This window comes from Chiloscyllium punctatum, chromosome 40 (genome assembly GCF_047496795.1).
Source record: "Chiloscyllium punctatum isolate Juve2018m chromosome 40, sChiPun1.3, whole genome shotgun sequence".
Classification (NCBI taxonomy): Eukaryota; Metazoa; Chordata; class Chondrichthyes; order Orectolobiformes; family Hemiscylliidae; genus Chiloscyllium; species Chiloscyllium punctatum.
In genome coordinates, this window is record NC_092778.1 from 56,036,614 (window position 1) to 56,051,981 (window position 15,368).

Here is a 15,368-nt window from a genome sequence, read left to right on the forward strand (position 1 = left end):
TCGATGTTTTAGGCATAAGCCCTTCATCAGGACATTCCTGTGTTTTTCCAGCACCACCCTTTTCAACTCTGAGATGGGATGTAGCAATTGTTCCAGCCAAAGGTTTCTGGATATCTGAATTCAAACTTTATAATCACATTAGATATAATTAAGTATAGGATTCAAGAAAACACTAACAGGTTTCTAATATTAATACACTTGCCCTACAAAATAAGTCACAGGAATGCAAGCCATCCAAAACTGATACTCGTTAGAACATTATAAACCAGAAATAGATCATTCAGTTAAGCTGCAGCCCAGCTTTAACTTGCACCTTGCACAGCCGAAATCAAGGATGGAAATTTACAGTATTGGGCTGTAGTTAAAAATGGTTCACCTTTAATTCTTTAATTATAATTCCACTTATTCCAGAATATGCCAAGCAATTCCTTTATTTTTGTTGTTTCCTGTTTCTTTGATATCCACTCAGGCATGAGGATGGAACAAATCCAAATCCGGAGTCGTGTCCCACCTCACAATGCCACCAGAGCATTCCTCTTGTGTTTGCTTTTCAAGAAAATCTTGAGGTAATTCAAAATCAAACCTCACATCAGTCACTCAACACAAATGTTTGTGTTACTAGGCTAACAAATAACACTATTTTTGCAACACCCTACTATGAGGCCAACTGAGATCATGCTATTAAACAACCTTAAATCAGCAAGTAATATAGTTAAAATATAGCTACCTTCAGATTACTACTGATGGCATTGCACACATTAATAATTCTGTGTTTGATTGTGTCAGGGTTTTGCTTATGCGAATTAAATTTTTTTAAGAATCCTAATTTCAGAAGCAAACCACTTGAGCATTTGATTATAGTAATGAGTTTCTTTAATAAAATAAAAGCAAAACTTTTAAAATTAAGTTTACAGATGACAATGCTCACCAAAAGTGAACATCTTAGCTGCAGATGACATCTTTAATAAACAGAGTTACACAGGGCAGTCAAACAGACTCTGAACTATTTTTACATTTTTTTTTGCTAACTTAAGCTATTTCAAAAATCTCTGACTGATTCCTAACATGGAGGCTTTTTTCTCCCTCATTTTCCAAAGTTTTGTTTCACTCTATATTGCACAAATTTGGTTAGCCTTGCGGCTGGAGTACTTTCTGCAAAGTGTTCCCACCTCAAGGAGTTGTAAATAATAAGAGCGGATGACCTCCTAAATCCACCAATCTTAATTCAGCATCACATTAATATCTAGAGCAGAATGTCTGGCATTGTAAATACAGTTAATTTCAAACACATGTTGAAAGTGTTTTAGCACTTCCATAAAAGTAACTGGGTACAAATAATTGATTTATAATTCCACATTTCCATAGGTACAACAAAAGGCATTAATGGTCCAATATTCAAGTGTTTCCATTTCTGGAAAAAAAAATTTAATTATTTTATTCTTACATTCCAAGAGTAAGAGTTCTTTATGCTTCTATTCTGCAATTCGCCACCTCAGCAGTTTGATATGAATATACAAGAATGATCTCATGTATGAAGTGCTGAAGATTCATTATTGTTGCTTAAAATTTTTTCCACTATGTTATTAATAGCATCAAAGGTTGCACTCTTTGGAAAGGCCTGGATGAAATTTCGACCTTCCTCCAGACTGTGAGACAATTGAGGATCCAGAGGAACACACCCTATAAGAGATGTAAAAAAGAATTGTACTTCAAAAACTAAAAATAAAAATCATCACCAACAAATCAATTAATTCAATGGCTTATGACTGAAAACAAATCTAAACTAGGGTAAGCCGCAACAAACATCTACAGTAAGTGAAGAGGAAACCTCCTACAGCCTTGAAACGACAAGGTGAAATTAAAAAGTTGAGTTCATGCATTGGCTAACATTCTTCAGTTAAAAATACTCAGACATTTTCAACTTAGGTTTACCATAATTTCAAGGCTGTTAAAGCTATAACAGTTACAGTCACTCATTAAGAGTAAGCTTTTTAAAAGGAAAGAGATGCATACAAGTATAAAAAATACAAATATTATATTCAGTTTATACAATCAAAATAATTCATGTATGGATCAGACATCACAGTTTTTTCTTTTTATTTCGGCTGAACATCACGTCACTAAGGTGGGAATGTCAAAATAAAACTATTGAAAGATACACATAAGGGAGTTCTTCTATTTTAAAAAAAATGTAGTTCTTCAATGCCGCTATAGCAATATACTTTAATAAAAAAACCATGTGCAATGATTTTTCATGAAGCCGCTCTCAGAATAATAATGTTCTTTCTTTTCGTGCATCCAAGTGCTTCGACCCCATATATTAATCTTGCTTACATGCCTGGTCCATTAGACAATGTGCCAATGCTGAACAAGTGGCCACATGCTAGCACGTTTAGGACCAATATCAAAATGGTCTGCAAAACTGAAAAAAAGTTCTCGTAGTATATCACCTTGAAATAATTTAAGCGATAGGTGAATGCAGTAATTCACATGGGACACAGGAAATTGTATGTTTCTTTTAGATGGTTCAAACAGGATCCTTCATTTGTAACCATTTTCTTCATGATTCAAATTTCATATGCATTCATTAAAAAGCAACCTCCACAGACGCACCAATCCTAAACATTCTGCAGAAGTGTTAGGTGCCTTGGAAAGGTGCAATGCTAAATACATACAGACTCAAAGTATAACTTTATTTTGTTCAAAGCTCTTCCACAAAATGAACCCAACACATGACACAGAGGGACCTTGAATATCCGACATACAATTAACTGAATTTCCGGACGATCCGAACAAGATCACATGGTCCCGATACTTGGTTAAAGATGTTATCTTACATTCGATTAACTGAACGAAACACATCCCGCCCAGGTCCTTCAGATAATCGAGGTTCCTCTGTATACTAATCATAAAGTGTACCTTTACAGATTGTGCTTTATAAAGAAATCCGTTTGTTGCATAAGCACTGCCATGATGCTTGGCCAAGATCAAGTGAACTCCAAAACTTGCAATAGAATTAGAACTTCAGTAGTTTAATTTAGGATGCTCACCTAAAAATGGAACACGAGACTGCTCAGCAAGTGCTTCACCTCCTCCGCTGGAAAATATATTAGTGCATTCCTGAAAAAGAATAATTTAACAACATCAAAACCTGAAGCACCATCATTGTCTTCCTATAAATGTCACATTATCTTGAGACACATCAAATTAAATTTAATCAAACATATTTACAATTATTCAAACACAGTAATGTTCTTTATAACTTCACATCAATTATTTCATCCTGTCTTGCTTCACAGGGAAATCTTACAGTTGGATTGTTTTTGGTTTAGGTCATTAGTGATGTTTATAAGAAAATCATACTACTTTCTATCATTTCAATATCTCAAAAGATCAGAGCTTTATGGTCTTTAATATTAAGAAATATGCAAAGCTAGAAGTACATTTCACCTCCAGTCAAGATTTTTAAAAACCCACTTTTTGAATCTATAACACTTAAAAATCAAAATTTTCAAAAGTTTAACATTGTAAACATTAGTAGGTACGAGTAATAGGTCCATATTTTAAAAACTGACACAAGTTTCTTCACATGATCAAACAGGTCTAATAAACCCACAGTTAACAAGCTTCAAACAGCTTACAATACTCACTGAACAATTGGGGCAAACAAAGCCACTCATGTTTTCAATTATTCCCACCACTGGCAATCCAGTTTTTTTGCAAAATGTCAATTCTCTTCTTACATCTCCAATGGACACTGCCTGTTAATAAACCAAAATATTTTGAAATGATACTCAAAAGGAGTAGGAGTGATAATAGGTGTTTCAAAATTAAACTTGTCAACATTCATGGTCAAGTATCACATATGAATAATGATCACTTGGATAAGGCAATGTAGGTGAATCACTGCTCACAGAATCATCATTCAGGAGCTCTCAGGAGTGATGGAAAAAAATATTTTTCTCAAGCACAGAAGTTGAGATTGAAAAAACACTACACACATCAGGCAATGTTAAACTGGAGTTAATAAATCTCCCAAGATTGTCAGAGAACAGAAAAACTAAAGAGAAGTCAGCAGTTTGGCATAGTTGAGGCTCAGTGAATGAACAAATAACTGAATGGGGTTGTAGCACAATTCAACTGAGGGTGAAGGTAGGACAGAAGTCTGAAAGATAAAATATATGTTTAAAGCAGAGGGGAAATCACAGAGTAACACTGACCTGACCAAGTTTGAGGAGACTTCAAGAAACAAGGAAAATTGCAACAGAGTTATTGGGAGATGAAAAAGTAAATTTATCAGATGAAGAACTACCCAAACTAGAGGATAAGGAAACAAATATACTTATCTATATAAAGCAGTTAGCATCTCCAATATTGGACTGATAGAAGTTACAAGTGGAAATAAAGTTGACTTGGGATATCCAAACCACAGGCTAATTTGGTTAAGTTATAAGTTTTTAAAAAGCAGACCAATAGCCGTTATTGCACACTTAGAGTTTTAAAAAAAAAGACTACAGAACAAAGAATAGGACAGTAGAGGAACAGGACCTTTTACGACCATGCTACCATTGTAAATTAACCCCAAATAAACAAATTGCCTGCATGTTCATGAGTCTGTCTAAATGACTTTTAAATGGTGCCATCATATCTACTTCTACCATGTCCACTAGCCGTCTGTTTCAGGCACCTACCACCCTCTGCATTAAAATATTTGCCTCGTACATCTCTTAACAGGTCACCCCTCAGCCTTCAACACTCCAGCAAAATAAATTCCAGTCTGTCCAACCTCTCCTTATAGCTAACACACTCAAATCAAGGCAACATCCTGGCAAACCTCTTTTATACTCTCCCCAAAGCCTCCATATCCTAACTACAGGGCAGCACAGTGGCTCAGTGGTTAGCACTGCTGCCTCACAACGCCACAGACCCAGGTTCAATTCTAGCCTTGGGCAACCATCTGTGTGGCATTTGCACATTCTCCATGTGACTGTGTGGGTTTCCTCCCACAGTCCAAAGATGTGCAAGTTAGGTCAATTGGCCATGCGAAATTGCCCATAGCATTCAGGGATGCATAGGTTACGTGCATTAGTCAGTGGTAGGGGAATGAGTCTGGGTGGGTAACTCTTCAGAGGGTCGGTGTGGACTTGTTGGGCCAAATGGCCTCTTTCCACATGAAAAGGATTCTAGAGTGTGGTGACCAGACCTGCACACAATATTCTAAATGTGGGCAGATCAAAGTTTTATACAGCTACAACATAACTTGCCAACTTCAATACTCAATGCCCTTACAGATAAAGGCAAGCATGCCGTACCCCTTCTATACCATCTTATCCATTTGTGCTGGCACTTTCAGGAAGCTTTAAACCCAAGATCCCTCTGGATATCAATGTTCATTAGGGTCCTACCATTTACTTCATACTTTCCTCTTGCATTTGACCTATGAAAATGTCTGTCCTCACTGGTCCAGATTAAACTCCATCTGCCATTTCTCCACCCAGTTTTCCATATGATATATAAGCTGCTCATCCTTTGACAACTTACTTCCCTATCCACAACTCCACCTATTTTTATGTAGTCTGCAAACTTACTCCCTAACTCTCCATCCAAATCGATCACATTTATTACAAGCAATATTGGCCTGCACTGATCCTTATGGAACACCACTTGTCACAGACCTCCAGTCAGAAAAACAGCCCTCCACAACTACAACAACAGAAGTTAAGAGTGAGAAAAACCAACAAACTAACGCTTAATTCAGCCAACTAGTATGGTATTTACAATGGCAAACAAAATTGCAACTAATTCAGAAAATGCAAATTAATGGCAATGTATTGAAAAATTTAAAAGAATGAATAGTCATCTAAGTAGTCTTTGCAATACCAATTCCTGATACTAGAGGGCAATGCCAATCCCTAGGTGGGGACCAAACAGAAAAAACTGGAAATTCTATAGATGCTGCCGAACCCAAGTGAGAGAAACACTGATAAGGACGTTACTGACATTCAACTTAAAACAGATTATTTTTCCCTTAGCAGATGCTACCTGACGTGCTAAGCATTTCCAGCATTTCATTCTTATACTTCAAAATTTCCAGTAACTAACACTTATTTGATGCTTGAAACTTTTTACCATCCACCCACACAAACTCTAGCAATAACTTATTAAGCAGAAAATGCTTATGACAAAATCCAACATTTCTTCCTGATTTATCATACATGAAATGCCTTTTACTTAACATCACTGTGTTGTATACTTTTCAGATTGCATGTACAAAATGAAACAAAGCAAGATTTTGAAGATGATCTGAGGAAGAGAGAGATTCTATCCAAATAATAAATGTAAACCAAGGAACTGCTTAATTAGCAAAAATTTCCACCTTCAAATTAGCCTAAATTATAATATATTACTGTATGCCTTTATACAGAGAAACCTTGATTATCCGAACAAGATGGGCGGGCAGTATTTTGTTTGTTTAATTGATTCAAAACCTCTCCTCTGGGGCTCGGAGTTTTCTGAAGTTTCCCTTTTCCTCGCTCTGCCTGCCTTGCTCCCTCTCTCTGTCTCAGGGTTTGTTTCTGAACCCACACGCACTTCTGTAAGGGACCTGCAGCACTGCTGAAGCCTCCCTTTCCCTCCAACTCCAACCCCACCCCCAATCAGCTCAACGAGATTGACATAGCAAGCACTTGCTAAGTCCACTCCCTATTCAGAAGACTAGGCAGCAGCAGCGTACTGCGCGCATGCGAGCATTCCCCCCCTCCCCCCCCCCAGTCTGAACACCAACACTAAGACTGCTGCTGCTGCTGCTGCTGCTTTTTTTTTGGGGGGGGGGGGGGTCTCAAAATTGCAGTTGCCCACGTGTATATATACACACACAAACCTTTTTACTGCACCTTTTTGACAAGTTCCACCTTTGCCCTGTACAGGACAATGTTGGAGAGATTATCTGAGGAAAGGGGGTTCAGAGTAGACCTGTGCAGAACTCCAGCGCAAGTGTGAGGGGGGAAGGGGGCAGGCAGTCAGTCATTTGGAGATGTTGCTTGGGCTCCCATCAATGTCCAGGACTGTTCTTGGCAGAACTTCAGTAAGCCAGATTCATTTTTAGTCATTTAAAAACAAAAGACACGATCAGTGTTGAAACACCTCTTTGAAGTTATGTTTCTATCTGGATGTCGAGATCTTCTTCGGATAATCTGAAATTTGGATAACTGATATTCAGATAATTGAGGTTCCTCGATATTGGCAAAACAAAATGTGGACCAAGACCATCAAGGATTTTGGTGCATCCAACAAGTGCTGGTGGGATGAAGCATAAATTTGCTGACATTTCAGCCTGGCCGGGGGGGGGGGGGGCACAGATGGGCACATGCAAGAATGATGCAATTTGATTCATCAACCACATTAGGGTCTGCAAAGGTAGCCATGCCCCTGGCGTTTAAATGTCAAAAAAAACCAAAATCAACTGTAGAGGGTGGGGCTGCGACAGAGGAAATAGAATCACAGGAAATAAAAAGACCAATAAGTTTTCTACTTTTGGTCAAACACCTAGCCACGTATGCATGGATCCCATCCTCCATAAAAAGAGGAGAACCACGCAACACTTGAAATTATTTGGGATACATTTTGCCTGGATGGAAGTCAGTGTAAGGCAATTTAAAACATCCAAATACCTAACAACAGAAACAAATAATGTGTGCTGTCTGTATCAGCATTTATTGATCTGGCATGAACAAAAGAAAGCTGAAAAGACCTCAGAAGTTGAATCTCTCAGTAAACGCACCTGTGGCGTTGTAACCAACAGAGCTCCATCGGGTTTATGCTGACGAAGGCACTCCACCACTGAGATGTGTTCATCAGAGGTCCCAGGCGGAGTGTCGACAATGAGATAGTCAAGCTCTCCCCAGGCCACATCAGAAATAAACTGCTTGATTAGAGCTAAGTGAGGAAAGGGAAAAAAGTTTTTTTTTAAAATATAAAGCAAACTTGACAACATTAAGCTATTTCATATGTTCAGAGATAATTAAAGTCTGACAGTTGAACTTGACTGCCAAGTTAATAAAAAGGTTGTTTGAGCATTATATTCAGAGTCAAAATCTCAAGCTTACAGGTCATTCAATTCCAGTTAGACTAAATCTATGATATTTCACTATGAAAATACATCTTCACCTTCCGGGCTTTTCATAGGACTCAAACTGAAATCTGTACGTTAAATGATTTAAATACAATTCTGACTCTAAAACAAAACAATTCATGCCAGTAGAGATTAAGCTTCCTGCTAAATGAAGAATGAAAATTCTAACTTCGAGTCACAATTTAATTTTTTTTACCTCCCAATCCACAGCAAACAAACATTTGTGACTAAGTGCAGTCTCCAGGTGAAATATAGTACATGGCTGGGTGTTTCTGTTGGCCACTGTACGTGATTACATAGTCTCAAGTAAGGTATGAAGCATTCCAGACATCACGTGTACAAGATAGCCTTGAATGGACCACTTCATCCTTTGTCAGTAATTGCTAGTGTTGTGCAGACAAAATCCACTTCCTATTTTAGTTGCAATTTCTAGATGTTAGATTTCTGTGCAATCACCTTTGAACTTTTACATCTATATTTACGTAGAAGACTGCCAATGTACCCTTGCATTAAACTTGAAATACCCTCTCATAACAGTGGAAGATGTTTAAAAGAAAGAAGGAACTCTCAAAGAGACCTAAAGTGCCCATTTTCATCCGTTATGTCATTTCTGTCGGTATTACACTGGTCTCCCACTATAAATATGTCAGGGAGATGGATAACATGCCTGTGAAATTTCACTGTCTGGATCAATTAATTTCCAGTATTGCTGAAGAGAAGTTACAGGAAATGTTGTAGGAACTCAAAATTTTATACTGTTGCCAGATTGCAGATGTGTTACATTGAGCCTTCATCTTTAAATATTAAACCTAATTTCAGTCTGCACAAGTCACAAAATCATTTGTTATTCAAAGTTTGCATATTCGTAAATATTTGTAAAACTTCATCAGCACTTCAAAAACAAAGTGTCTATTAACCAGATATTGGTCCACTACTTTTCATCATTTATATAAATGATTTGAATGTGAGCATAAGAGGTACAGTCAGTAAGGTTGCAGATGACACCAAAATTGGAGGTGTAGAGGACAGTGAAGAAGGTTACCTCAGATTATGACGGGATCTTGATCAGATGGGCCAATGGTCTGAGGAATGGCAGATGGAGTTTAATTTAGATAAACAGGAGGTATTGCATTTTGGGAAAGCAAATCTTAACAAGAGTTATACACTTAATGGTAAGGTCCTAGGGAGTGTTGCTGAACAAAGAGACCTTGGAGTGCAGGTTCATAACTCCTTGAAAGTAGAGTCGCAGGTAGATAGGATAGTGGAGGCAGCATTTGGTGTGCTGAGATGTGATCAGCTGTGATCATATTAAACAGTAGGCAGGCCTGAGGGGCTGAATTGGCTACACCTCCTCCACATTCTTAAGTTCTAAAATTTCTTTCTCTACCGTAACCCAAGCAATGCTTGGAAAGGCACCAACATGCTAAAGGAATGTTCTAAGAGTAACAGATTACTACTAATTAATTACTGATGAGCCACAACACGGGCTTTATTTTTGTTGTTTGAGTTAAAGACATAGGACCTCACCGGTTTTCTTTGGCCCCCTCCATATCACAGCATCATCTGGAGTCTCCAACAGAAAGCCTATTGACATTATGCACATTGTTTTATCTTTGTCTACATAAACTGGTACCCAACCCGCATCGCATTGATGTACAGCACTATTCAGAACATTCAGCATCCGAGGGATGCTTGGACCACACAGATCAATGTCGAGAATTCCAACCTAAAATAAAACAATTCAACAATAAATTAAACAAACAACTGGGAAAAAACTGACATCAGAGATTAACTAGAATGACAACAACTAGGACTAGAAGACTGAAGAACCCTATTAGATGCAAAGAGAAGACAGAAGAGGTGGCGGTGTTTGAAGTTCAGAAGGAGATTTTCAAAACTACGTAAGGATTTTAGAAACTATGCAAAGAAAAATTTAACAATTCAAATCACACTCCAAAATTGGAAAAAATAGAAGGACACTAGAACTTCTAATGTTTTCACAGAGCCAGAACATGGCATGCTTTACCCACAAGTGGTTTCTACAATAAAAATTAATTGAAAAGTGACATGAATAAACATTGGGAAAGAACACAAGATATGAACATTTGAAATCTGTTCCTGTCAAACAGCCTTTCTTTGCAAATAAAAGTGTTTTAAAGCATTTAATATTTTCTTAGTTATGTCCTTTGTTAAATTTGTTTTGAATCTCTTCAAAATGAAAACAATCAAAATTTCAGACAGATTTTGCAAAAAAAGCTAAAAACGATCTGTGACAGCGATCGGGAAGTATTCATTGTTGGCATTGTATCAAGTTGCACTATGGAATGCTAGAACAAAGGGTTGCCTTAAATGATGTAATTTTCAAGTGAACCTTTCAAGTAAATTTTTCACAAAGTTTTGAATATGACCTTCTTGCTTCAGGAGCAGTTACAAATAATGTTTAAGGAAGCAGTGTAGAATTCAAAAGTATGGATTATTGGAACAATGTTGAAGAGAAAGAATGTATTAAAAATTGAGCCGTTGGGAATTATATGCATCAACTACAAATGAATTGCTTGCAGTACCATAAGTTTGGATTGAATGTCTTGAGACATCCGAAACTTAGCTGAAGTATGACAAAAAGATAGAGAATTTTCAAGCAAAACTTGGTCCACTTAGGTTGGTTGACAGAATATTTTATATTCAGCAATATGTCAATGAGCGAGCAGGCACTTAGAGTCATAGAGATGTACAGCACAGAAACAGACCCTTCAGTCTAACCCGTCCATGAACAGATATCCCAACCCAATCTAGTCCCACCTGCCAGCATTCGGCCCATATCCCTCAAACCTTCCAATTCATATACCCATCCAAATGCCTTTTAAATGTTGCAATTGTACTAGCCCCCACCACTTCCTCTGGCAGCTCATTCCATAAACGTACCAGTCTTTGCGTGAAAAAATTGCCCTTTAGGTATCTTTTATATCTTTCCCCTCTCACCCTAAACCTATGCCCTCTAGTTCTGGACTCCCTGATCCAAGGGAAAGACTTTGTCTATTTATCCTATCCATGCCCCTCATGATTTTGTAAACCTCTATAAGGTCACCCCTCAGCCTCCGACGCTCCAGGGAAAACAGCCCCAGCCTGTTCAGCCTCTCCCTGTAGCTCAAATCCTCCAACCCTTGCAACATTCTTGTAAATCTTTCCTGAACCCTTTCAAGTTTCATAATATCTTTCCAATAAGAAGGAGACCAGAATTGCACGCAATATTCCAACAGTGGCCTAACCAATGTCCTGTACAGCTGCAACATGACTTCCCAACTCCTGTACTCAATACTCTGACCAAAGGAAAGCATACCAAATGCCTTCTTCACTATCCTATCTACCTGCGACTCCACTTTCAAGGAGCTATGAACCTGCACTCCAAGGTCTCTTTGTTCAGCAACACTCCCTAGGACCTTACCATTAAATGCATAAGTCCTGCTAAGATTTGCTTTCCCAAAATGCAGCACATCGCATTTATCTGAATTAAACTCCATCTGACACTTCGCAGTCCATTGGCCCATCTGATCAAGATCCCATTGAAATGAGGTAACCCTCTTTGCTGTCCACTACACCTCCAATTTTGGTGTCATTTGCAAACTTACTAACTGTACCTCATATGCTCACATCCAAATCATTTATATAAATGACGAAAAGTAGAGGACCCAGCACCGATCCTTGTGGCACTCCACTGGTCACAGGCCTCCAGACTGAAAAACAACTCTCCATCACCATCCTCTGTCTTCTACCTTTGAGGTAGTTCTGTATCTAAATGCCTAGTTCTCCTTGTATTATGTGAGATCTACTCTTGCTACCATGGGGAACCTTGTCGAACATCTTACTGAAATCCATATACATCACATCTACCCTCTGCCCTCATTAATCCTCTTTGTTACTTCTTCAAAAAACTCAATCAAGTTTGACAGACATGATTTCCCACGCACAAAGCCATGTTGACTATCCCTAATCAGTCCTTGCCTTTCCAAATACATGTACATCCTGTCCCTCAGGATTCCCTCCAACAACTTGCCCACCACCGACATCAGGCTGGTCTATAATTCCCTGGCTTGTCCTTACCACTCTTCTTAAACAGTGGCACCATGTTAGCCAACCTCCAGTCTTCCGGCACCTCACCTGTAACTACTGATGATACAAATACCTCAGCAAGAGGCCCAGCAATCACCTCCCTAGCTTCGCACAGAGTTCTAGGGTACACCTGGTCAGGTCCTGGAGATTTACCCAAGCTTATGCATTTCAAAACATCCAGCACTTCCTCCTTTGTAATACAGACATTTTTCAAGATGTCACCATCTATTTCCCTACATTCTATGTCTTACATGTCCTTTTCCACAGTAAATACTGATGCAAAATACTCATTTAGTATCTCCCCTATTTCCTGCGGCTCCACACAAAAGCTGCCTTGCTGATCTTTGAGGGGCCCTATTATCTCCCTAGTTACCCTTTTATCCTTAATGTATTTGTAAAAACCTTTTGGATTCCCCTTAATTCTATTTGCCAAAGCTATCTCATGTCCCTTTTTTGCTCTCCTGATTTCCCTCAAGTCTACTTCTACTGCCTTTATACTCTAAGGATTCACTCGACCTATCCTGTCTATACAAGACATATGCTTCCTTCTGTTTCTTAACCAAACCCTCAATTTCTTTACTCATCCAGCATTCCCTATACATACTAGCCTTTCCTTTCACACTAATTGAGCCAAAAGATTTTGATGTAGGAAGTCAGTGCAATTTTGAGCACAATTTACACCCTGATTGCCAACTTCAAGACCAGAAAGCCAAGGAAAATTAGACTAAAGCTCTGGTGCAGAGTCAGACATTGCACAGGCAAGAGGAACATAAATAGCTTATATGGTCACATGTCTAGAACTCATGGTTGCTTCTTTTGTTCCCAGTAGCATGTTTTGCATAGAATTTCTTTTATACTGTCATTTTGTGGCCTTAATGGATTCATCACAGAGCTAGCATTCTGCCACAGAAAAGGGAATTTTAGAAAAAAAATTAATATCCTTCACACAAACACAAATTTTTTTTCTTGAATGTTAATGAAATATTCATGTTTGGTGACATTTATTTTATCTTACCCTTTTCCCAGCATTTCTCAGTGCAAGTGCTAACTCTGTTGTTATGGTACTTTTCCCCACTCCTCCTTTGCCAGAAAGAACCAGCAGGATGTGGTCAACAGCAGCGAGGTTGTCTTGGGTTAAAAAAAAGTTACATCATTAAAATCACATGCATTTCAACAACCTCAACATTGCTAAGTCAGAAGTCACACAACACCACGTTATTTGAAATCACAAGCTTTCAGAATGATAAAAGCTTGTGACTTCAAATAAACCTGCTGGAGTATAACCTGGTGCTGTGAGACTTCTGACTTTGTCACACCAATCCAATATCAACATTTGCACATCATGGTTAAACATAAACAAGACACAAGATCTGCATAAAGATTTGCAGCAGGAACGGAACCAAATAAATTCCAGAAGACACAGCACAACACTACTGCACAGGAGGTGCCAAAGTACTGAAAATGTCACCTAGTCAGGGGGCAAAATGTCTGCAAATCAACTTCCTACCTTGGCAAACATACCCACAAGTATAATCAAGGCACAATCTAACTTACAGGACAAATAAATGTAGGCTCATTTCAGTACAGTCAAGTCCTTAGATATTTAAAAAATGCAGTAATGCCAAGTTTCTATTGTCCTTTGAACAGGTGCTACAGTTATCTAAGAGATCTTCCTCCCTCGAGAGAGAATGTACATTTGTGTCAATATATACCAGATATTTTAAGAAAGGTTCAAATATTTGAGAGACAATCTCGTTCTTCACATCAAATCTGCTTTTAAATAGAGTAAAAAAGACGACAATACTGTTATTACCATAGGAGCACTGCTCAACAATACTCACATTATAGTAACCTTTACATCATATCCAGGTGTTAATTTTTTCTATCTTATCACATTATCTCATGAAAATGGTAGCCCGTCACAGAATCTGGCAAAGCTGTGGTATCTTGGTCAATTTGGAAATCTCCCAGGTTTCCTCACATATCAGGCAGCACAGTGGCTCAGTGGTTAGCACTGCTGCCTCACAGAACAAGGGATCCGGATTCAATTCCAATTCTGTATGAAGTGTGCACATTCTCTTTGTGTCTGCGTGGGTTTCCTCTGGGTGCTCCAGTTTCCTCCCACAATCCAAAGATGTGCATATTAAAAGAATTGGCCATGCTAAATTGCACATAGTGTTGAGGGATGAGTATGTTAGGTGCGTTAGTGAGGGGTAAATATAGAGCAATAGGGTAAGGGAATGGGTCTGGATGGGTTGCTCTTCGGAGGGCTGGTATGAACTTGTCAGGCCAAAGGGCCTGTTTCCACACTGTAGGGATTCTATGATTCTGTGAAATGGTGCTATTTGTGATTGAGTAGTATCATAGCCAAGTTTGATGTTCATGATAAGGTACCCTGTTCTTAGATAGCAGAAGCTGGAATTGTGACGGACTTCAATTCGATGGGCACAAGAACCAGCTCTAGTACACCACCCCATGTACAGATTAACAAATGAATGAGAAACTTTTCTGCACTTAAAGTATAGACAAAATATTCACACCCTGAACAATCTGGACTGCCAGTTTGCTCAATCCTAAACTTCGGATGGAGTCAACTGACAAAAGTGTACATTGAACAGCAGCTGGACTGGAGCTCATCTGAGCGAGTTTCAGATTTAGAAAATTCGCAGTATCCTACCTCTCTAGTGAGTTACCTTATTATTTAAGGCATTAATCTATTAAAAATCTTACGAAGGAGGAGAGAAAACAGATGGGGGACCTAAGAGTAGAAGTGGCGGTAGAGGAAAAGAGAGCGAGGAGAGGAATGCGATGAGGAGGACAGAGATGAGATGAGATGAGGTGAGATAAGATCTCCTCTCCTCTTCTCTTTCCATTCGTCTCCAACTCCCCAGACCACACTTACCTTCCGCAGCCGCCATCTTGTCTGAGTTCCCAGCAACCGTCATGCCGTCACGTGATTCGTCGCCGCCCTTCTCCCTTCTCCCCCCCCCAACACAACTGGGACCAAGGAAAGCGCATGCGCACCACTGACAGGACCTTTGGCTCTCCTGACCCTCTCAGATCGGCGGGTGGGCGGGGCAACAGTGGAATCTGATAGACGTGTGTCTTAACCATTCAACGGGCAGATCCC

At 38.9% G+C, this 15,368-nt stretch overlaps 1 protein-coding gene across 1 annotated transcript; it reads right to left on the reverse strand.

Annotated features, from left to right (window-relative positions):
- Positions 1-847: 847 nt before the first annotated feature.
- nubp2 (nucleotide binding protein 2 (MinD homolog, E. coli)) lies at positions 848-15,225 on the reverse strand. Its single transcript, XM_072559967.1, has 7 exons — positions 15,141-15,225; positions 13,254-13,366; positions 9,659-9,857; positions 7,781-7,935; positions 3,651-3,761; positions 3,051-3,120; positions 848-1,680 (listed from the first exon to the last, which is right to left on the reverse strand). The coding sequence occupies exons 1-7, from the start codon at positions 15,181-15,183 to the stop codon at positions 1,526-1,528; spliced, it is 846 nt and encodes a 281-aa protein (XP_072416068.1). The 5' UTR covers positions 15,184-15,225; the 3' UTR covers positions 848-1,525.
- Positions 15,226-15,368: the final 143 nt, after the last annotated feature.

What these genes read in the sequence shown, in the direction of transcription:
- nubp2 (XM_072559967.1), bottom strand. Translation starts at nt 15,183, where the DNA reads ATGACGGTTGCTGGGAACTCAGACAAGATGGCGGCTGCGGAAG. An exon ending in TGAGAAATGCTGGGAAAAGG is followed by an intron (nt 9,858 to 13,253) that starts GTAAGATAAAAT and finishes GTTTTATTTTAG; the next exon opens with GTTGGAATTCTCGACATTGA. An exon ending in GTCTCGTGTTCCATTTTTAG is followed by an intron (nt 1,681 to 3,050) that starts GTGAGCATCCTA and finishes CATCTCTTATAG; the next exon opens with GGTGTGTTCCTCTGGATCCT.